Source organism: Melanostigma gelatinosum, assembly GCF_949748355.1.
Source record: "Melanostigma gelatinosum genome assembly, chromosome: 5".
Classification (NCBI taxonomy): domain Eukaryota; kingdom Metazoa; phylum Chordata; class Actinopteri; order Perciformes; family Zoarcidae; genus Melanostigma; species Melanostigma gelatinosum.
In genome coordinates, this window is record NC_136638.1 from 13,481,850 (window position 1) to 13,504,961 (window position 23,112).

The 23,112-nt window shown below is 43.2% G+C and overlaps 1 protein-coding gene across 1 annotated transcript in view; it reads right to left on the bottom strand.

Moving 5' to 3' along the window:
* gria3b (glutamate receptor, ionotropic, AMPA 3b) overlaps positions 1-23,112 on the bottom strand; it is a 74,052-nt gene that overhangs the window by 29,927 nt on the left and 21,013 nt on the right. The window contains exons 3-4 of the mRNA XM_079268820.1: positions 22,594-22,833; positions 5,829-6,016 (exon numbers count right to left, since the gene is read on the bottom strand). Of these exons, the coding sequence (XP_079124946.1) occupies positions 5,829-6,016; positions 22,594-22,833 (428 nt within the window). The remainder of the gene's footprint in view (positions 1-5,828; positions 6,017-22,593; positions 22,834-23,112) is intronic.

The following is a 23,112-nucleotide window of genomic DNA, read 5'->3' on the forward strand; positions in this document are numbered from 1 at the left end:
ATATTCACGTAATGTGCGAAAGTATTCACGGCAAAAACAACTGATCGAAAAAATGATCGTGTCACTTAATCGCATGGCTGGTTTCTCTCTTACGAACCAACTTTGGTGAAGTGTAACTCACTGAATACATCTTGACGCAGCTTAATTAAAAGAATGTAAAAATCCTGCTCACAGCATTGATCCCGTCCTTGATTTTCTGGGGAATAACTGGATGCAGGGTCGAGGTTGTAGTGACAGAACATTTTCTGTTCCTGGCTCAAAACTTGAAATATCACTGTAGATTACATTTGCATTATTAATCAGAGTGTTAATAACAAGCAGCACATAATTTGCGGCTGCAAAGTTATCAAAGTGGTCCACCTCACATGTAATTCACGACGGGCAGAAGGGTGAATTAGAGCTATATGCTTTGACACAAAAGGACCTTCGTCTACTTCAGTCTCCAGTTCTGCTTCAAGGCTCTTGGTATAGAAGTGCTCTTGGTGGAGCGCTCTCTAATTAACAGCCAGTGGCAGCTGAGGCTGAGATGCTTTTCTTGGCAGTGGCGTTACACGGGGCTGAAGAGGGCAGGGGCATAAAGCGTTGGCCTTTGACCAAATGTAGAACATTTCGGAAACACCTGACTCACATTCAGATGATTATGTCATTGCTCTGAGATAGCTAACAATGTGAGATGTGATAGCTTGGGAGGATGGAATCGCTGACACTGCAGCTGGTCCGCCATTGTGTTTGTGTGGCAAAGCTTGGCTCCGAAACAGCAAGACGTCCTCTTTCACTGAAAATGATCGGGGTAATTCAGCTTGATTGATAATGGAAGAAAAAGGTACAAGACTGTGTTCTTAGCACAGTTATAACTACACACGCAAATCGTCAAGAGTCAAAGCACACCGGTCTCAGCTTCCCGTTCTCAGCAGGTCACATTCTGTTTAATGATAACACGATAATCACTATAATTGAGCGTCTTCCTTTTATTGCTGACATTTTTCTATCAGCTGCTGGCAATCTATCGCGCATTCATTCCCTCTCCCACGACTCCTGATCTCCCATGGTCAGATTTCTTTCCCTTTCTCGAATTAGATACAACACAAATAATTTTTCTATACAAACATCCAAACTGTGGATATTCCTTGCAGTCCTTCATTCAAGAGCAGAGAGAGGGATATGGAGGATCTCTAATTCTCCATGGGGAGGCAATGTGGCCACCCTTCATGCTTCTACAGGCGGCAGAATGTTGGAACAAATCCCCAAATGTACCGCTCTTTTTTTTTCTCATTCTGTGAATCCTTTTCACTTCTTATTGTATTATTATTTTTTTCCTGCATGAAAATGCAGCTTTGCGGCTGGCAGAGGGCTCACTGCCTGTCTGTCTTTGAACAGCTTGCGTGCCCTGGGCCTGTCCCAGACGCCGTCTCTTATTTCTTTTTTTTTCTGCCTGCCTCTCTTTACACTAGTGATGAGCAGGTTGTTGCCTCTGAGCAGACTCCAGCACAGAAATCCCTGGAGGAAAGAGGGCCAGGATGGAGCCTTAAGGCAGATATGATGCTATATGATGTTATATGTGCAATCTCATAGATGGATCAGATTAGGCATGAGCACATGTACAGTCAAACACACGCATAGGCTCTCAAGAGACCGGCACACACACACATACTCGCTCTGAAAAATCATCATTACGAAGAGCGGGAGTAATACAGAGATGATTATCTCATATTCAATCATACTTCTTGTTTATTTTGCCCCTTTTTAATGCCACAAACATTTTTTCTCAGCATATAATATCACAAACCTGGACGGTTCAATGAAACACGCTTGTTGGATATGATTCAGCGAGCAGAGCTGGCAGAGGCTCTCTAACGTCTTTGTCGAAAGGGAAGGAATGGAAGTCATTGGGTTCATTTATCTGCAGTGCAGTATATTGATGGAAAAGTCCTATGAGCGATAAATCCTGAGCGGTTGTTATTGCATAAAATGATAATAGCCCGGGTGTAACATTCTCCTCAGCGTCCCAAAACAAATTTGTTGGGAGACTCACAAAACTGCGCCTGATGCAGCAGTATGCAAATACTTTCCTTATCGCATTTCTACATCATGGCAACTGATAAATGAAGCGAGTAAAAGTGGCATTCAGCTGAGTGTGCTTACGACTGAAGATGAGGTACATCCAGTGTGTTTGTGTGCTGAAAGTATGATGAGTCAATGACAATTTAGAGAAATTGCTGTCCAACACCTAAGCACGGGTTGCAACGAGAGCTGAAACCATTCGTCTAATTGATCAGTCAACATAGGATGAAAGTGCAACAATTATGACAATGAAGAACCTGTGTCAAGGAAATAAAAAGGTAAACTATTTGCTGGTACTATAGCTTCTTAAAGGGGCCAAATTCAAAATTCAGAGCATATCTATGATCATATCTGTGATTGAGGGATTTCCCCCACACGGTGCGCAACTTTAGCACCTTTAAAATTTAGCACCTTTAAAGCCCCAGGAAACGTATTTATTTTTCACATTAAATTCGTGACTAAATAGCTAAGCATCAATCAAAGTTAAAGTAATTATTCGTTGGTCTATAGAAAATACCCTTTAAGGGCCTTCGAAGGAAGGGATTTGCTGCTTTTTCTGTGTTTTGTATACTTCAAATCAAGACATTTGAAGATGCCACCTGGGGGTTCCCAAACTTTATGCTATAAACAATCGACAGATCAATCCTGAAAATAACTGAACCCCTGGTTGGAATACATCGATTGGTAGAGTAAATACTTACATAAACTTACATACTACAGTGTACTGTACATGTACTGTATATAATAATATACTGTTTAATACAGGCAAAGGCAAATTATACTTAAAGTGTGAGCAGCATTTTAACATCATAGCTTGTAGTTGAGGAGCTAAATTGAACTGCTTTATACATCTGTATGTTTTAGAAAAAGAAGTAGTTAATAACTGCAAACTAAAAAGCAAATTATACTTGAGTACAGTCATTGAGAAAATGCAGTACAAGTGGATGTCCCTTTAATAATTGAGGAACATTTGAAATGCTGAAAAACAGTCAGGACCACGGCATTATCAGCCACAGGATCAAAAGTGGTGCTAATGAACAGCAGCACAGAGGGTTTTCCTCGGGTGGAACAATTTGAACCGAATTGTGGAAGTTCGACACTTGCCTCTTCTATACACCATGAACTGCACTGCCTGGTATGAAGACGCTCATTGTGTGCTGGGATTACTCAGACAGAAATCATAAAACTAAGCCACTGAGCTGTTTCCCATTTCCCCCAGCAATCAGGTGGCTGAATCTGTCCTGCCTCATGGTCCTCCCTCAACAGCAGTGACCTTGACGGATTGAAGCGACACACGCATACGCTGGCCTCGGCACACAGGTTGTGTTCAAACTCTCCCTCCTGTCCAGAGATGAAACTCTATCCGTCAATCATTGGCTAATGGAAGTGCAATAGCAGGTAGAAGCAGCGGGTTTCCACATAGCTGACAGTGGGTGCCATTTTTTGGTGTGATTGCCCTCATGGGGGACAGTCCATCCCTGTTTCAAAGTGTAATGGTATGGCCCAATAGGGGGTGGCTGCAAAGCGAAGTCCAGCAGCTTCCCTGAATGCTTGGGACTCATCCATATTGATAGCCAGATTATTTCAATTAGCTCCAGGAACAAAAGAAAATCCCACGCTGAGGTTGTCACTGAAACAAGGGGCACAATTGAGCACACTGCTGCTTTGAAGGTTAGCTGTTATAAAAGCTTTATTTTCCCCTTCTTGTGATTTGTAATGCTTTTCTTAAAAGCTGATGCATAGTCTTGACACAAAGAGGAAATAGATTCCAGTATAGTGCCTGAATGGTAAAGGAAGAAAATGTGTAGCACAAGAATTGAATTACAGAAAATGAATACTTAAAGCCATTCTGCTTTAAACTGTGACTCTGGGATCTAATTTGATTCCTGAAAAAAAAAGGGAAACGAACACCGGTTGAGGGGATATTGTGAGGCAGAGAGAAGCCAATAACTAAATGAATGTTAACGAGCAGAATCCAAAGCGGGAGCTGATTGCCTTGTAAGCAGGCAGCAGCAAGCAGTGGAGGAGTGTAGGGTGGAGCGGGGCGGCCGCACAGAGGAGATGCATGGCATAATAGCCACTCATCTATTCATAGTAATTGTGTTTCCCCGACTACAAGGACTGGTGGACCTTTCATTTCCTCCTCAGGCAATGGACGTGATGGAGGAAAGGAGGGGTTAGAGGAGGATTAAAAAGGATGCCTCATCCAGTGGTCTCTCAAATTGGCTGCTCACGTTCGGACCTCTCAACCTCAGGCTCTCGGGCAGCTTCAACGACACGCACTGGTTTTCAAACAAGTCGGCCTCCAATTTGGCAACCAAACAGCACCAAATGCAGCTCCTCACACCTACTGCTGTGCCTGACATTCAATTGAACACAGCCTTTATGAGGTTTCACAAACTCAAGGAAAGAACACATCAGCTATTTGTAAAAACTCACATGCAAAACAAGCAGCAGAACTAAAATGATCTGAGTAAGACTTAGTGAGTCTTAGATCTTAGATCTAAAATACTGAATCGGCCTCTTTTGTTGGAAGAACTTTTGACACGTCACAGTAGGAAAAGCACAGCAACATTAGCATTTATTTGGAGCCACGTTTCAGTCGACCGGAGTCCAATATCTATTTTGTAGCTCTGTTTTGTTTCCACAAATGTCTGAGGAAATAATGTGGCTCTTTAGTTGCTAAACACTTGTGAGCATGCTGATTGGTTCTGGACAGGTAGCGCACAGTTGGGTTTTAGCGCTTCTTCGTTTTCTGAAAACAGGTCCTCCTGGCATGGTAAGCAACTCTGTCTTTCATACTCTTTCATACTAGGGCTGTGTATTGGAAAGCACCGCGTGGTACCATACCTATTGCGATACACGTGTCACGATACGATATATATATATATATACCGTGACAATACTTAACATACATATTGCAATATATTACAATACTCGTTTTTCTTTTTACTGAAAATGTAAAAATAGAGCTGAAAATATAACTTGCTGTGTACCACCTGGATAGTCTAATACGTACATCACATATTGATAACTCGGCGTTACTGCCCACTCTTAGGTCCCATTCCTCAGGTTCAGTTTTCAGTAACTACGCCACGTTACCGCCTGAACGGCTCTCGTACATTGCCCCGTGTCTGCAAAACACGTGAAACTAGTTCCCACTCCTCAGAGATGTGGTGTAATCGTAACATACGACTCGGTGGTCTAGTCGTCTAACATCGCACGTCAGGGCTAGTCTGGCGGGAGCAACGTTTAGACACGTTTCTTCACCTCTTCGTAAATCCTGGGCACGACACTGCTACATCCATGATGTGTCGGCAGGAATGATTCAGGATCACATAGCGGCGCGGCTCCACAGTATACGGCCGCTTGCTTGGCGAGACGCCATGTCGTCATATTAGCCGGATCATGTGACAGGCCGGGAGGTCACTGGCCTCAGCTCAGAAGGCAATAGGCAGCGACATAGCTTCACAGGAGCGGAGGTGGAGGTAATTTGACACTATATCTATATTTTTGAACAGCACTATTTCATACACATACAGTTTTTGTTATACATTTGTCGTCTCCCAGTCTAACTCAAGATCACCATAACTATTAAAATGAACATGTACAATTGGTGGAGTGGCTCTTTGATATTTGTAATTTTCAATTTGCTTGGTAATCAAGTGACTAAAGCAGGAAGCAACAAATGGGCTAGATGGTCAGTGTAGTTGTTTGGTTATGTAATCGACAGCTGTTACCACATGTGCAGTGAGTTTGAGGCTCACCTGTTCCAATATGGTGTTGATCCTGTCCACCTCGCAGTCAATCACAAAGCGCTTCTCCTGCCTCCTGTCCATCTCCTCAATGATGCGCTTGAACTCTGCTGCATCGGTTGTGCCGCTAACAGAGCGGGCGGTCACCTGCCAGGTGTTAGCTACTGCAGCCTCCATTATGGCCTGCAGTATAGAGAAACCTAGAGAGAGAGAGAGAGAGAGAGACCCAGAGGATTAGACACAAAAGAGGCACACGGTTACTGTTGTGCATGAACTGGGAGGCTGCTAATTTATTCTAGAGAGGCTCTTGCTTGAATCCAAAGGTTAACGGCCATCTCATTACAATCTAAAATAGCATTCCAAACTCTGCAGGCCCTCGAAAATATTGTCTAGAGTCTGGACTTCGTGTGCAAGTGTGGAAGCTATCGTGAATTTACCTTTGCATACTGAGAAGGCAATATCATTATGAAGTAAAGGGACAGGAATTGAATCTCCATAATATTAAAAGATCAGCGGGTGATGTTATTGCGCTTGGCATCAATTAAATCATGGCACTTAGCTCAGCCACATGTTAACTTTGACAATGTGGTGAAACACATGCCGGCCCATGTCTCCTTGGAGGATTGTGCCAACTCATTTAAAGATAAAGACAATGAAAGATTCATCCAGGCCAGTGGTAGAAAGATATTTTCATTTAATAGAGCGCCCAGAAATACTACGGTCAAATCATAAAACACAAAATGAATAATGAAGTTCTATTTCTGGAGGGATAGATTGCACAAAGAAGTAAAAAAAAAGAAATGTCTTAACTCTTCACCAACATTAAAGAAGTGACAATGAACATAAAGGTTGTTAATGAAAATCAAGCACACTGCTGGTATTTCATTAAGCCATGGACAATGCAAACGCAAACTTTATGTAAAATAAGCTTCGGTTCCATCTCTCTTTTCATTTTCTATCGTGCGTCATGTGGTTAGACGATGCAGAGAAGCGCCGAAAAATTTGCAGGTACAGCAAATTTCAGGCAGGCATTCAGACATACAGATCTTATGTCGATGACTACTAATGCCATATGTGAATGAGTATTATGCAAATTGCCTGACAAACTGAACAGCAGTGTGCAAAGTAAACTTTTCTCATATATTTTTTTCACCGTGTGCCATTTCTCCGAACAACCTTATCTCTATGAACCGGCTGCAGAAAGTCAATAAAGCCAGCGGAGAGACCAAAGACACAACAACGGCTATATAATAAATCCACTTTGTGACTCTCTTCATTTCTCTGCTTTTGAAATCTTTTTCCATTCCATTCTGAATGGTCTGCCCGTTTTCTTGTAACTCTTAAATGCTCTGCGAGTGCTGCGCCGTGTGAGTCTGCAACCCCGGTGTGCGGCCGCCTCTGCAGCGCACGGCCACAGCTCCATCGGATGATCTTTTCGCATGCGGCACAGCAAGCCGCAGAGGATGACGCACTGTGTGTCATCAGTCCAGCGGAGCAATGGCGTACCGCCTGGAGACATCGGCCTCTCAGACCTCCAGGTTATCTGGCAACCAGGTTATCAGGTCACATCTCCAAGGGTTTCAGCCTACAGTTCGTGAATGTACCTTGTAGCACAACACGGGGTTCAGATGATGCTGTTTGCATGTTGAGGGCATGTAGAGGCACACATATAGTCCCTTTGTAGCTTCTGGGTCACAGAGCTGGTTAAACGTATCAACACTTGTACATCTGACGTGAAACACCGCAGGACGAGAAGAATATGAAGATAGCGTAGTCTGAAGGCATAACATCGTCAAATGCACTTTTTTTATTTTTTTTTTTTACCTGGACAAAAGCCACAATTTTGTAGTAAAAAGAAAGAAATGTAAAAGTGAAGAGAAAGCATCTGAAGCTTTTCTGAGGCTTCATCATTTTTACATGAGCACAGCAGCGGCAGTCTCTCATGTAGTATACCTCCTCACATCTCCCCTACCCAAAGCAAAAGTTACAGAATGAAGGTTTGAATAACCTGCATTATTCATTTTCCTCAGGCATATGCTCAGAACCTCAGCAACCACAAGCCAGCTGGATAGCATGGCAGTCTTCCCAGCAATAAAAGCCTCTCAGATTAAGAGATGTCATGCAGATTAACTGGGTCAAAACGTTCTCTTTTGGTTTGGAAACTGACAAGAATACGGCTGGTAAAGGTAAAAATGCCAATGAACCATTTAGCACACTGTAATCACGTTGGGTGTACGACATGCCATGCATGTGGGTTAAAATGATAGGGTGGCTATTTGTTTCAGGGCTGAAAGTATCAGTCCAATCACTGTGCAGCTTGAAAGATGCAATAACACATCAAAATAAAATATGAATGCCTACATGGGAATGCTCTAAGGATTTGGGTTTCATATATTTAAGTATCTGTAGAGTTATGTCCCCATAAAATCGGTGCATTTCCAATTTTCATTTCTGAGGTCTGAGGTGCCAGGAAAACATGAATTCTGCTAACTCGTATGTGCAAGACGGAAACAGTGTCCTGTCAATCAGATTACAATCACAGAGGACTTTTATTTTGAAATTACTGATTTGTGCGGAGCTCATCTTCTCCTGCCTCCAGCAAACCCTGAACTGTGTTGAAACAATTGGATTCATTTAACATTCACAGAAGATTCCATGCCTGCCTAGTTTTACATTTGTATGGAAATTAAGAGATGGAATCTGGTAGTGGTAAATAGTCTGTCCAGAAATGGATTACTTTTGCTCGACAGTCAGCAGAAAAGTTTACGTTTCGTGGTTTAGACTTCAACATCGAATTTGAACAAAATCCTTTGAGTGCAACTTAATGTGACAGCAGCAACGAGACTGACAGCTCATTTTTCATCTCCACCAACAAGTAAAAAAATAAATCAGGTCTGCATAAATGTACAACTGCCAGTCACCTTTGTCGGCCAGAGTCCATTCCAGCTTCAGCTAATCAATGGATGCATCATCACCATTCATCCTACAGCATCGGAGACCCCTCATAAATGCTTTTGCTCATTATATTTATTTCTAACATGAAGAAAAGCCATGAATCCTTTTCACCTCTTTTCCTTCAGGAGCCCCACAGCTGTGTTTCGTCCAAAAATATAAAACAGTCAACTACATAAATTATGGAAGACAACAAGAAGATTTCCTTATCACTGGCCATAAATCCGCGATGTACAGATGTCGCAGCTGCGTGCAGCACTTTCTGCTGATCATGCTCCTCAGGGATAATCATGCCATTGAGACAGGGAGAATATAAACATGGTGTAATGCTCGCTGATGCCAGTATGTACTGTAAACATAGAAACATAGAAACAGTGTAGCAGAATACAATGTGCATATTTGGTGTGTAAGCTTAAGATACACGGGACATTATATTTATGTTTTACTGTATGTGTGTGTGTTCATTTGCATAAAACACTCTGAACAAATGTATTTATGCTTTCCTGCGCTGTGACAAGAGTGCGAGGCTGAACTATTAAGTTGTTGCATTTTACTCATTTAGCTAGTGAGCTAGCTAGCTACCTTGCTAATTCCACCATGCTTTCATGCTGAAGGCTGGCTAGTTAGCTAGCTAGTTCCCAGAGCTCCTGCCTGCACTCTTACCGGTGAAATAGACTCCTACCGGCAAGGAGTGAGGCAGAGGAGCCGTAGACCCAGCGCCTCCGCTACCCTCCAGCCTGCTGTGGGGTTTCTTTTTCTGTACAAGTGTGACTTGAGTCTGCCAGACAGAAGAGCGGCACCGAAAAAGAAAAAGGCTGGAATATGCTGGGGATGCATGTACTGTAGGCGGACGAGCACAGAGGTCATTTGGATACATTGAGAGTTTCTTTCATACTAACATACGTACAGACTATGAGTGTAACGTGTATGTGTGTTTCTGTCTCCTTTGGAGCCTCGTGACCTATGGTTAACCATAACGACAAGGCAGTGGGGGTGGCAAAATTACAAACACTGCTATGGCGATAAAATGACCCGCCGTACTCTGCCCCTGATTGGCTAGTACTCGTTGCCTTCGTTGCTTTCGTTGTCATATGAGGATTGACATTGATTAGGGTTGGAGTAAGAATCAAGGTTAATCAGAGGCAGAGTTGGGCAGGTCATGCCTACGCATGGTAGGAGTATGCTACTGTGTTGGGTGTTTGTCTGGGTCATTTTTTTTTAATCAAGCTTGAACAGGGTATTAAGTTTCTCTTTAATCTCAAATACACACCTGAAACAACTCTGTAGTTGGTGGAGCAGTGTATGAACGGCTGCGATGAGTGAAAACTCAATTATTTCAGCATTTCCCCTTAAATCTATATCGGAACATTGCAGCGTCTGCTCGCAAATCCTGACAGAGCCTAACGACGCTCCGTGTGCTTATAAATCAGAGCTGTTGCCAATGAGATGTTGTGGCAGTGTAGCATGCAGCAGCTAAGTGAGAGCTGCAGTCCGCTTCTTCGTCTGTGAACCGGATCTTAACAGGATGAGTTCTGAAGCGTCACCCGTGGCGGCTCAGCGGTAATTGAATTGAGTTACATCTAATCTCATTGCCCAGCTCCTTTGGTTCCCTGCCTCTCATTAGGGTACGGTGCAGAGTGTCATAGGCCTCCATCTCGCTCTTGCTCTCGCTCTCTCACACTCACACCCCCTCTCATATCTCACAGCTGATCCAGGCTAACGAGGCATATCAGAGAAACCATATTGCAAAGTCCTCTGAGCATCTAGCTCGGCATTAGCCACAACTGGCTGTCAGCTTCCGAGCCACAACTACACCACTTGCTTACATGACGCTGCATCATCGCACTTTGTCATCGATGGTATTACACTAATCCACATCCATCAAAAATCGTATCTACTAATCTAATCGAATTATAAAAATGGAAGTAAATAAGTCGCCATCAACTACACCAGTGATTCTTAACCATTGGGCCGCGGCCCATGATTGGGCCGCGAGCGCCACCTAGAGGGCCGCGAAAAACTTTCAGTTTTGCACCTGTGGGCCGCGAGGGCCACGGGACCGCATAGGTTATCAATTGAAGACACCAGAGATATTACTGTTATCCATGAGACGCTCAGTTACAATACAGCTTCCCACCACCTGGTGGCGGTAATGCGTCAGTCAGTTGTTTAACAAGCTGCAATAAGCAGAAGAAGACACTCAGCTAGCCGCTAGCCTGTAGCGAAAGTTATGGATAAGTTATTAAAAAGAAAAAATGAAGACGACAGTGGTGCCATACCCCCCAAAAGTCTAAATGTGTGCGCAAGTACAACCCTGACTTTCTTAAGTACGGCTTTGTGAACGGAGGCAACGAGGCAGAGCCGAGGGCTCAGTGTGTGGAATGTGAGCTAATGCTATCAAACGAAGCACTGAAGCCTTCAAAACTAAAGCGACACCAAGCGACGAAACATCCAACGCTCGTGGGAAAGTCTGTTGGGCTTCTTGTTGTGTATGCAGGTTTACATACACATGATAATAAATGTCTTTGTGATCATCACATTCTATCATCTCATTTATTTAACAAGGGTTTTGCCTGTTCAACACCGGCATCCTCGATCCCCTCCCCTTCCGTTCCTACGGCTTGTTTGCGCAAATACGTCACAAAACATGTCCGTGTTTGGTATCCCAGCATGCCCAAAATCCTCATCCTTGCAAAGAAATCATCGATTTTCTTTCATTTCTTATGGTTTCTCCACAAAAGGAGCCCACACACACACTGTCCAAAGTCGCCATAACCGCTGCAAGTCGTATCTTGCAGCATTTCGACGGAAAAAGACACATTACAGACCCGACAACGTGCTAGCGGATGTTACCATGGAGCTAGTGCCTTCAGAAAACGCTAGTACTTATAGTACAAACCTTATCCTACTCTTCCATAAGCCGTCAACCAACGTTTGCGTAACTGAGCTATTCTCATTCTCGTTCGTGCGCTCGGTCTCAGCCATTAAGCACAGCAAGTCCGCTACTCACACACCATGTCTTCCACCATATATACATAGTTTTTGCAATTTGCAAAGGCTTATAATAAAAGTAAAATAATATAATCTCAAAATATAAAGGGAGAAACACCTTTAGTGTGTCAGAATATCATGTGGTTACCATGTGTCCATTTGGGTCTCCAAATGTCCTTTTAGAGCTCCGCCTGGATCTCTTCATGAAGAAACTCTGTAGAATGGTCATACTTTGTCCAATCTTCTTCAAATTTGAGGCAGTTGTTCACTGATAGTGTAGTTACAGCCCTATACTGTCCTTTACCTGTACAGATACAGCCACCGGCAGTTATTTATACTGAAACATACTTTTTTATTTTATGCGGACAAAAATCTTAAATTTTTACTGACTCCAAAGGCCCACTGCTCTGTTTCTGTATGACCTACAGGTTGTCTGACACTTTTGATGCATATAGTCAGAGTGGGCCCCGGGACACTTTGTACTTGAACAGTTGGGCCCCGAGGTCAAAAAGGTTAAGAACCCCTGAACTACACTACATGAAAAAGGGGGAACCACAAGCAGCTGACTCTACCCGCTGACAGCATAGAGTGCAAAAACCCCCCAAAACCTGAACTCATTTCTGAAGGATCAAAGTCTAAAGCTCACACATGAAAAAGAGGCGGTGGTTGTTTAGCCAAGAGTAAATGTGGCTGCTCCCCCCTCTAACTTGCCAATCTGCTGGTAAATGAGGGTCTGTGGCTGGGCGAAACGGCCTGCTGACCATTGTCCAGGGTCTCAGAGGGCATCAGAAACAACTGAATTGAAACCACAAAGATAATGGCTTTGGCTCATAATAGCGGGGTTTGGCTTGATACCGAGTTCAGGACTGGACACCTGCAGAGAAAGGGGGAGAGTGAACTTTACAGACACCGCAGCAATTTACCTGCTGCCGCATGTTGCTGTATAAAATATATCTGTAAAGGGTCAATTCATCAATTCAAGTACAAACAATATCGCACAAATATCGACAGACTTGAGTATCGCAATATTGTGTTTTATGATCCTGTATCGATTTTTAAATAATACTTTACATGCAAAAACGTGTGGCCCAGAGTGCACAAAAGTAATGTTATGACGATGAATGTTACAGGCACTGTGATGAATGAAAATGCAGATGTTCTGATTGCATAAAAAAGGTCAACTTTTTCGAGTCAGATTTGATGCATTTGGTGGTGTGTTCTTTTGCAATATATTGAATCGTAACCCCTGTATCATGATAGGTATCATATTGCCATATTCTTGCCAATACACAGCCCTAGTATATGATTTAAGTAGTGGTACTGAGCCATGCAAACTCAGTGGTCTTGGAACTTGGAACATGACAACTAGGTATAGGTCATAAAATAACAGTTGCCAGCTTCGTTCGCTAGAAATGTCTACCTAAAATTCTTCAGCTGTCAAACTCTCACTCTTCATTAACTACGTCGCTACGTACGTTCTAATTTATAAATATTCCCACAGCTGCTTCCTCTCTATTGTCTTTTGAGGGAGCCAAAATAAATACTTACAGTATTTAGGGCCTGGTGAGTGTTTGCCTCTGGGCTCTGAGCATCCCTCCAGTGTTTGCACAGTGGAGATCAAAATCTTAGGCTGGGAGAGGAAGACGGCTTCATGTTTCCTCTCATTAGTCATCTGGCAAAGGCCCAAAACTTAAATAAAATAGGCTGTGGTTTGCTGGGATTATATGACCAGTGCTTTTGACTTGTCCAGCAAATGATATACAGAAGCAACAAACAGGCAATCAACGTCCGACGCTTGATGAAGACCGAGATGAGAATCTCGGAGCAGCTGTAAAGACGTGGTAATTGAGGTGCCTTTGAGGAAAGTGTTTAACTACCGACAATTAAAAGAGGAAGACGCAAAAAACAGGTCCATTCAACTCATGTAATTTAGTGGAGGAGAGGAACATTATAGCCAGCGCTACAGTATGAGCTCCTCCATTTCTCTCCGCCTGCGGGAGAAGGAGGCTTTGCCTCCACGGCGGAAACGTTACAATCGCCGTGACGCGAATGCCAAAGTGGCCCCAAAAGTGTGCAGCCAAGGCTTTGATGTGTTGTTTACAGTACAGGCCTACAACCATAAACCGTTTCACTGCCAAGTGTTGTCCTAATCAAAAAGACAGCACATGTCAAATCAAACGGAAGCAGCAGGATGTCTGTGTCTTTAGAAGTGCATACATGTAGGAGGGAAGAGAGCGAAAATCCACCCACGGAGCTTCTCCATCTCCCCCCGTCTTTGTTCCCTGCTCTCTCTCGCTCTCTCTCTCTCTCTCTCTCTCTCTCTCTCTCACTCACAAGGCGTACTGAGACGTGTCAGCACATAAACACTGATGAGCATGTGCGCCAACACACACATAGTATGTGTGTGTGCAGCGTTTGGTGCAGCATTTGATCAATGCCTTCAGCTGTGGCTGATCAGCTGAAAATGAAGGACAAATGACAAAAAGAAAAGAGACTTACTTTTAATGAAAAGAGTCCACACACTATTTTACTCTTGTGTTTACACTTGAGAATATATATAGAGATTATATTTGTCGTTTCTACAAACAAATTGGCCCTGTAAGATAGCGTAACATCAAAGAAATCAACCTCTACTGTGGCAGCATGAAGCAACGGCCAGGACCCTTTTGTTGTAATGAAAAAAAGAAGCTCCGAGCAGTAATTTCATGGCTGCTGAAGCTAGCAGTGGGTAGGTGGTAAAATGGCTTTATTCCAGGTTCAGTTAAAAAGGGACACAGAGACCGCAGAGGTGCATTGTGTGCGTAGTGACAGGCCACGGCTCTCCAATCTCTTCTTTTGACTTGCAGGTTTTTCAAGGGGTTACTGAATTACAGAGGTTGCCACTGCAGGTCGGACTATCTGTATATTCGGATGTCACTTTGACAGTGATACCTGTTTGTGCGTGCAAAAATAAAACAAGAGCAAATAAATGTCAGTGATGCATCGCTTCGTCCATGTTTCTTTAATATTATTTCTTCCTGTGCATTATACGGCTTCTCTGATGTGCCCTTTCTTGTCAGCATGTCCAAGCTGATTTATTCTCCCGATGCATGCATAATTTAGCTGTTATGAAGCCGGCGTGAAGGAGAGGGCCACTAAAGCACAAGAGGCATATTGTGTGTGCGTAAAGTCTCAGCTGGGTGCAGCTGATGCGCCATTACAGCTGTGATGAGACCACAGAGCCGAGGAAACAAGCTGTGGTCTACGATAGAGACGTGGTTGCAGTAGGGAGCTGTGCATTCACACTTAATATCTCACATTGCGAGCAGAGGCTATAATCAACAATTGTGGGTGACAACATCGCACTCGACTCGACATTATTTGTGTGAAATGTGTCAGAGTGGCAGGAAAATGACTTGTATAACAAATGTAAAGGAAAAGATGGTTTGCAGTCACATAGAGAAAAACAACATTTGCTTCGCAAACTAATGACACTGCACATGAAAATAAGTCACCGCATCTTCTTAGCTGGTTATGTAAAAGAAAAGGAACACTCCAGTGTTTAATCACTGGAGTTTGGACATTCCTTTTCGGTAGTGTAGCGCATTGTTTGATTTGTTATGTTGTTTACAACGAGCAATGCCAAACGACTACAGTCAAATTAAAGGACAGACTTGATTTGGTTTGCCATGAAAGGCATCCAGGAGAGCAGCGGGAGACATTCATTATTTGACTATTTTAGGGAACAAAGGCAACTGTCTCTGGATAGCCAATTAGAGGGATTGCAGAATAATAGGGAGCAAGGTTTGCTTTGGTTGTATTTGCCTGATTGCCCCCCCCCCCCGCCCCCTCATATCTGTCCTATCTTTCTATCTACAGTAGCTTGGCAGGAACTAGAAGAAATGAGGCTAACTCTGTGCGGTCATCCAAGCCTCCCATCAACAAGCCTCTTGGCCCTGTTGGCGCATCACTCTGCCAATTGTGCCAGGCTGGAGTTCTCATGTCTGCCTGTTCAACAGCTGATCAACAGGGTCTGCGGTGAGTTACGAGGGGTCCCATTCATTGCCAAGTGGTCCTGATTGATGCAACTAGAATATCATTCATCTGATTTATTTGGCCTTTCAGCATGTTTGCAAATAATCATGTAATATTAATCACCCATCCACTGACATTAGCAGCCATTACAGATGCAATCACATGTTCAGAATTCTCATCCACTTTCCATATAATTTAGGAAATTTACACCAACAGTCCACGATCCACATCTTTCTTAATTCTGATTTATTAAACTCTACTGCTATTTAGCATGGAAATTACAACTCTGTCTGGAGACAAGATGCATTTCATCGGGCCCGGTATCAACAGGGTTTAACCAATAGATTGGAATGGGAATTACACGGTAAGGAGGACAATTTGGCCCTTCAAATAGTCATGAAATGAAAACGAAAGACTGAATATCAAGATGTGTTATTTCTAACGCCTGATGAATAAGAAGAAAAATTGAAGATGGTCTGTATTGAGCTGAATGCTATACACAAGCCACATCACACAAGCAGTGTGTGCATGTCGGCTGGCAGCGTCACACTGATTCTACTCAGTCACTTTTGTCACATGCTGAGAGAGTCGAAGTCTTTCTGACCCTCAATACAGAACCGGGCTTAAAAATGATCCTTTTTTTATTTTACAGTCACTGAGTGGCTTTTTCTTTGATATTGCGAACTGTAAATTATTACAAATGAGTCACCTCTAAGAAATGTATCGTCACTTGATAATTTAAGGGAAAAAACAAAAGCCATTCAGTGTAAAAGGTTGAGGTGTGACAGGAAATCTGCCTGCCTGCCTATAATTTGCTATGTAACCTTTTTTTCAGTTTTGTTGGACAACATATTGTCCCAGAAATAATTGCGATAAACGATACTCTGTATTATGTATATGTATTGTAATTGTAATGCCATTTCATCCCACTGATATGATAATATGAAAAGCATAATAATGCAAGTACACCCTTTCAAAAAACAATTAGTTACATTATTTAAGAATTTTAAGACATTGGAATTGGATTGTGAAAAAAAGTTTAAAAAAAAGAAATCAACCGAAACAATAAATAAAATGGACTCTCGGGTGCTTTCAACAACAACGTGCACATCTATTTAAAATGTGGGGGAAGAAACCCAAATTGGCTTGTTTGATTTAGGTTTAGGTTAAAACTCTTCTTTCTTTTTTAAGTGACGATATTTCTCTTGAGGACAGATTTGGTGCAGTTCAACTTCTTCCTGCACTGTCAGGGCTTGCTGGTGCTTTGCTATAAGAAGCAACATTTTAATTCAATATTGACATTTTTAAGACCTTTAACAATAAATGTGACTCGGGTAAATACTGTATTAAATGCCTGCACACACTTTGGAGACCATATAGAATAGGTCAGAATTTGCACATATTTGCATGTTTTATAATACGCTGCTCCCTTTTTTGGTTACAAATACTGCAGCAACCTCTCATTATCAATACTGTTCATGCGCCTTATTGTTCCAGATGCGTTTGCTGAATTGACTCCTCAACAGTTGGGGGTCATTGGGAATATTGACAGAGTGAATGAAAGAAGTGCCCTGCAGATATTTTGGACTGAATGCTGGAATAAAGCTTCCACCTGGCAGGTGTTTGTTCAAAGAACATTTGACTTCCTGGTGCTATAATGAGGCTATGGCATCGGAAGCTATTTCAACTGTCAGCAGTTAAATGACAAAAGTAAATAGCCCTGTGCTTTGAGTGCAGCGGATACGTGTTGGATCGCTTTCCTCCTAACTATATCGCATTCAGAATGTCGATTGCGGAGGGACTGATGGAAAGCGGCGACATGAGGCCCGCCATTGTTATTCACATGTCATCAGCGCCTCGGTGTGGCGATGGATATTGTGAGATATGTCTCACAACATCATCGTGGATATAAAGAGGTGGCAGCCCCAGGTCTTACCACAAAATACCACTGCAGATTAATATTCACTAAATGTCAATGGGAAATATAAGTGCTTTCCCACCGTCAGAGGACTCCATCAGTCATACTTGCATCTTCATTCGCATTGTTTTATTTGATTTCTTTGTCTAGCTGCTCAGTTCAAGGTGAACAGGATTTTCTCAAGACTGACAAACAAAAAAGAACACAGAGAGGCACGGGGAGCGACATGGACACTGATGAAGCAGAATGAAACAGCAGCCATGAGGGAAGGACAGGCATACAATTGACCCTTTTCTTCTTAACCCCTCCCCCATGCAGTGGTGGTCCAATCATTGCTTAGCGACTGTGACTAGGCACAGTGGGCTTGTCAAGCTTTACAATTAGAACACTACTCATTTAATACACATTTAAAGTGTTAAGATGGTGGTGTCCTTTGATAGCCTTTCCCAAACCAAAAGAGCCAACCAGTAAGTCATGGACAACACGTTCTCGCTCCCATATCGTCAAATATGGCAGATGGTCAGTGGTCCTATGCTTCAAACTATGATGCTCTTGGTACCCCTCTAGCGACAGTTGGACTCAGGGTCGGCAGTCAGCTTCCATTGACACGCTTTGGCTTCTTACCTTGAGGGATGTCTTACCCCGGTTTAGCCTATCCTATACTTTTGCTACTAACTAGCTTCACACTGGGACATTTTAACGATAGCCTCAGTCTTCAAGCCCAATATCATGCATGTAGCTAACAGGATTCTCATTAAAAAACAAGTCGGCTTGAAGAATAAGGCTGCCAGCTGGACACGCCATTTCAACCAACTTGTGAGGCGAACGTTAAACGTGTCAGAGACAGTTGTACGAACGACGGGTAGAATTGAGAAGCTCACTTTTGTCTACCTTTGTCCGAACCGTTTTTAAAAAATGAGGATGAATGTCGGGTGCTAAATCTGCCACTTTTGTCATTTTGGACTTTACACTGTGCACTTGTGGTTTGGTTCACAATTTGTCTTTTCTTCACCACTTTGCAGCACTTAAGAAAGGACAGGCCTTGACTCTTGTACTTTCACAGTCACAGCTAGGCGACTCTCACAAGACTCTCAAGAAGAAGGGAAATAAGAGAAAGCTAAAAGCATATAAAGACACTGCGTAGAGCGACAAAGAGAGAGAGAGAGAGAGAGAGAGAGAGTGACTCATAAATCAAGTAGAGGTGAGATTGCTGAATCAGGGTTGATTGTGCCTGGGAGAGACAATAAAGCATGTAATCATCTGTCTCTGCTGCACAGACCTGGCAATTATCTGGCCATACCTGACCGGCAGAACAGAAAGGGCAAGGTCCATCTACCTTCACCCTATACAGCTCGGGATTTTTAAGGGGAAATGTGTCTGCTGATGAAAGCTGGAAGGGCAGAATAAGCAATATTCACTCTTGGAGAACGAAGAATTGGGGGGAAACACAGTATTCGGTTGAAGGAGCGCTGCGGGGACTGTCAGTTCTTTCCCGGTGAGTCACATGTGATGTTTGAGAGTGATTCAGAAGAACCAGCGGTAATATCTGTTTGGACCTTTCATCTCTGTCTACCCATAAGTGTGTTAAAACACACACACACACAGTTCCCTGTCAATAGATTACAGCCTATAAAAGAGGAGCCAATCATTAATATCAGTGCCTGCGGAAGCTCCATTTGCTTCCAGTGCAGTTCCTTCATCATAACATCTGCTTTCATGCAGCTGTCTCCTAATAGCATTTAGGGTACAAATTTACCTTCATTTCCCTCCAATACATCTGAGCCTGAAGCATATGGACCACCCCTCTCTGACTGAAAGCACTACACTAAGGACTAAAAGCATTTTTTGCCAGCCCCAATATAAGAGCCAAATGAATAGTGTGGCTGTAATTAATCTTTTCTGTTGGTCTCTCTGAAGTCTCTTGGTGGAACTCAGCTAGTGAATGCGCTGCGCTTTGTCTCCTGAATAGCAGAGTTTGGAGAATAATTGAAAAGTTGCTTCCACTATTATGGATGATCAATGGTTTAATCAGACACAAATTAAAAAGACAAAAAAGCACTCAAGATAATAATACTTCGTACATCGCAACAGTTACTTTGTGTGGCACAACATGAGCAGAGTTTACTTCCAGCACAATTAGAAATCTGTCAGAACCAGCAGCGTATGAGGTCGTATTGTGACATGCCTTTGCTTTTTATGTACTTGTGTAAAGATTATTTAGGGCACGTTTAAGGTCAGAGTTCACTAAGTGGCGTTTGTCAACATGTCGGGCCTCTTTTTCAGACAACGCAATAACACAATGGAAAGCAAGACAATGACCTTTCATTAACTCCCAATTTAGTAACCCAAAGCAGCATTACCGAGAGCGTAATCAGTGACACCCAACCAGGTACTTGTACCCCAGGGTATACCTCTGTAGCTGTAAGAGGGTGCGTGGAACGATTGTGGAGTAGCTCATCTACTTTTAGAAACAAAAGAAATTACGAGTTGATCAAAAATACACATTCATGTTATTGTTTTGAGGGAAACAAAAATCCAAAAAGAATTGTGAATTATTTTGATGGTGATTTAAATAAAAAATTGTTGTCACAATAAACACCTACCAGCTGTTAGCTAACTGCACCAACCAACAAGAGTCAGTAATTACGTGTAGCTAGCAAGCATCAACATAGTTCGCTCAAAGTAATGGATGAACAGTTGAAATGACTTGTCAAATTGAACTTATTAGCAGTTGATGTTGTTCGTTAAAAGTAATCAATAACAGGTTGAAAATATTGGTTAAAAGTAATGGATAACTATTTGAAACAGTTAGCCTAAAAGTAATTGATAAATAACTGAAAGTAGTAAATAAAAGTAATCGATAAACAGTTGAAATGATGAGCTTTAAGTAATGGATAAATAGCTGAAATAATTGGCTAAAGGTGATGGATAAATGGTTCAAACCACATTCACTATTTTGTGGTGTTACCTAACACATGCTTTAATAGACAATACTTTGGAACATGATGGATGTGGTCAATGAAGGGGTACTTGTCAGACAAAAAAAAAGGTTGGGAACCATCAAAATGAATAAACAACTTAAATAATCCAGAAAACGATAAAGACGAAAGTCGTTGTCTGACAATTTTACTTTTGCCTCAGAGCCAGAGGGGTCAAAAAACACACACCCTTGAAGACTGTCTTCCCTTGTCACTCCTCCTGGTTCAGCCAGCAGTCAGTGTCCATATTGCCTGGGGAGCTGCACTACCTGATAAGCGAAGGTAGAGGCTCCCTGACACATCTGTCTGCTTGATGAGCCAAGTGTCAAAGCCCCCCAAAGTGCTGGATGGAGTGCATCAATAAACGACTTTAATCCCCTCCTGGGGCCGATGTCCTCCTACTAATAAGGGATCGTCTTACACCACTGGCAGCGAGGAGGTAGGTTGGCATGGGCCTCAGCACGGGTACGTACAGTACGCAGGGAATGGTCTGTACACAGGTAACAGCCTGTAAATCACACGCGCCTGCTGTTGGCTAAATTGCTGGATTGTATCGGTGTTTTGTTTCCTCTTCCTTCTCACTTTCCCTGCCTCCTTTGTCCTCTGTCCTTCTATTTTCTCTTCAAAGTACACAGCTGTTTGTCATCGCTCTTTCTCTGTCTAACACCACTTCTGTTTTCCCCACCTCCGCTATGTATCCAACTCTGCCCCAGACGGTCTCACTTGCCAGATAGAAGAGGAGAAGCAGAGGGATGGGCAGCAGAGGGATGGGTATCAGAGGGATGGGCAGCATTGGCTGCGCTGAAGGACGTGTGGGTTGCTAGCATCCGCAGGGAAAGATACAATGAGTGGTCTAGTCAGAGTGACCCTAATTAACCAGATATTATCTGCAGGCTGTGCGGAGGATTAAGGCCCTCAGCTCAGGACCCTGCAGGCCCGGAGACCCAAAGACTGTGTCCGCTAAAGCACACTTCATATTCTGCCTCAAAGCAAAGACACAGAGAGGAGGGGGCGAGAGGCGAACCACAGAGAGAGCAGATAGCTCGGAGCATAGCTGGACCTTTCTGTAATGAGCAAATGAACACGGGCATCCCAACTGCTAGGTGCACTGCAGGAGGAATACGCAGCCACCCTTTTTCGGCACCCTCGCAGAGAGGAAGACATGTTTTAGCTTCGTCTGTCAAATCCTAACTATATATCCATCCCTCCCGCCCAGGTGCTGCTTGAGCAAACTGAAGTTTCTGTCGGAGGAGGGGATCATTATTCTATTGAGAGATAATGAGCTCATTTTCCTGTTCGACATTAGAACACCCAGAAATGAACACTCGTGTTTACAGGTTGTCAGACACGCGACATGCCGCCGCATTAAACCAGTGTCTATTGTCAACGAGGCAATGCAATCTGGGAACTGCAGAAAAAAACCCTCATTGACGCAACACAATAAGCGGCACCCACAGGCAGCCAGCGACTTTGCTTTCTGTAGAAAACACTTTAGCAGCAGCTGACATACCTCATTTCAGATGAAACACAAGCCAATACCAACAACATGATTAACCAGGAGATTAACTGACACCAACCAGCCAACTGCTGAAAGGAAACCTCCCAAAAAATCCCAATCCAAAGGTTATAGCTCTTAAAATGCGTCATTACTTAAAGTGGAATGTGTTATTACAGAGCTGTTATTAAGAGCTGCTAGCGGATGCAGTATATTTAACATTAGCATAAAACCAAACTACTGTATAAAATAGTGCAGTGTTCACAGTTCAAGCATTTACAGGGCGTTCATGAATTATTACAGGGGAAATCTATCCTCCGCTAACCCCGGAGTGCAGCTGCTATTCTGAGCTCCTGCCACATTTCCTGTGGTTCCACACTGTAATTCAAGCTGGAAGTCCTGGCTTCAGGGCCCATGTGTGTCACTTACCCCGGTCGGTGTCGTAGAGGTAGACGAACTTCTCCCACTTGTAGTGCGAGAGCAGGCTGAGGACGGCACCGCGGAGGGCGGGGCGCATCTGGATGACAAACTGCACCTCGTTGTCGGTGGGGTAGCTGGGCGTGACAAAGGAGGTGTGCAGGGCGCCGCAGAACGACGTCAAGGTGTTCATGGACTTCTTGTCGTAGAATCCGAAGATGGCGTACACGCCGCGGGAGAACTGGGAGCAGACTGCGGGGCCAGAGGAGGACAAGAGGACACAAGTATTAGGACGCCATTCGGCAGAATATGCACATTCACAAACGTGTGCCTCATCACCTCAGGCAGTAACAGATCAATTGGGTTGTTTGACCCACCACTAATAACCAATTAAGGGTATATGCCACTCTAAACGACCCCCCCAAAGACATTTGACAAAGTCCTGTAAAAATATGAATAATAATACAGATTCTGTCTATCATAACAACAGTATGGCCGTTTTAATTATACAGCCCAAGGTGGTAAAAAATA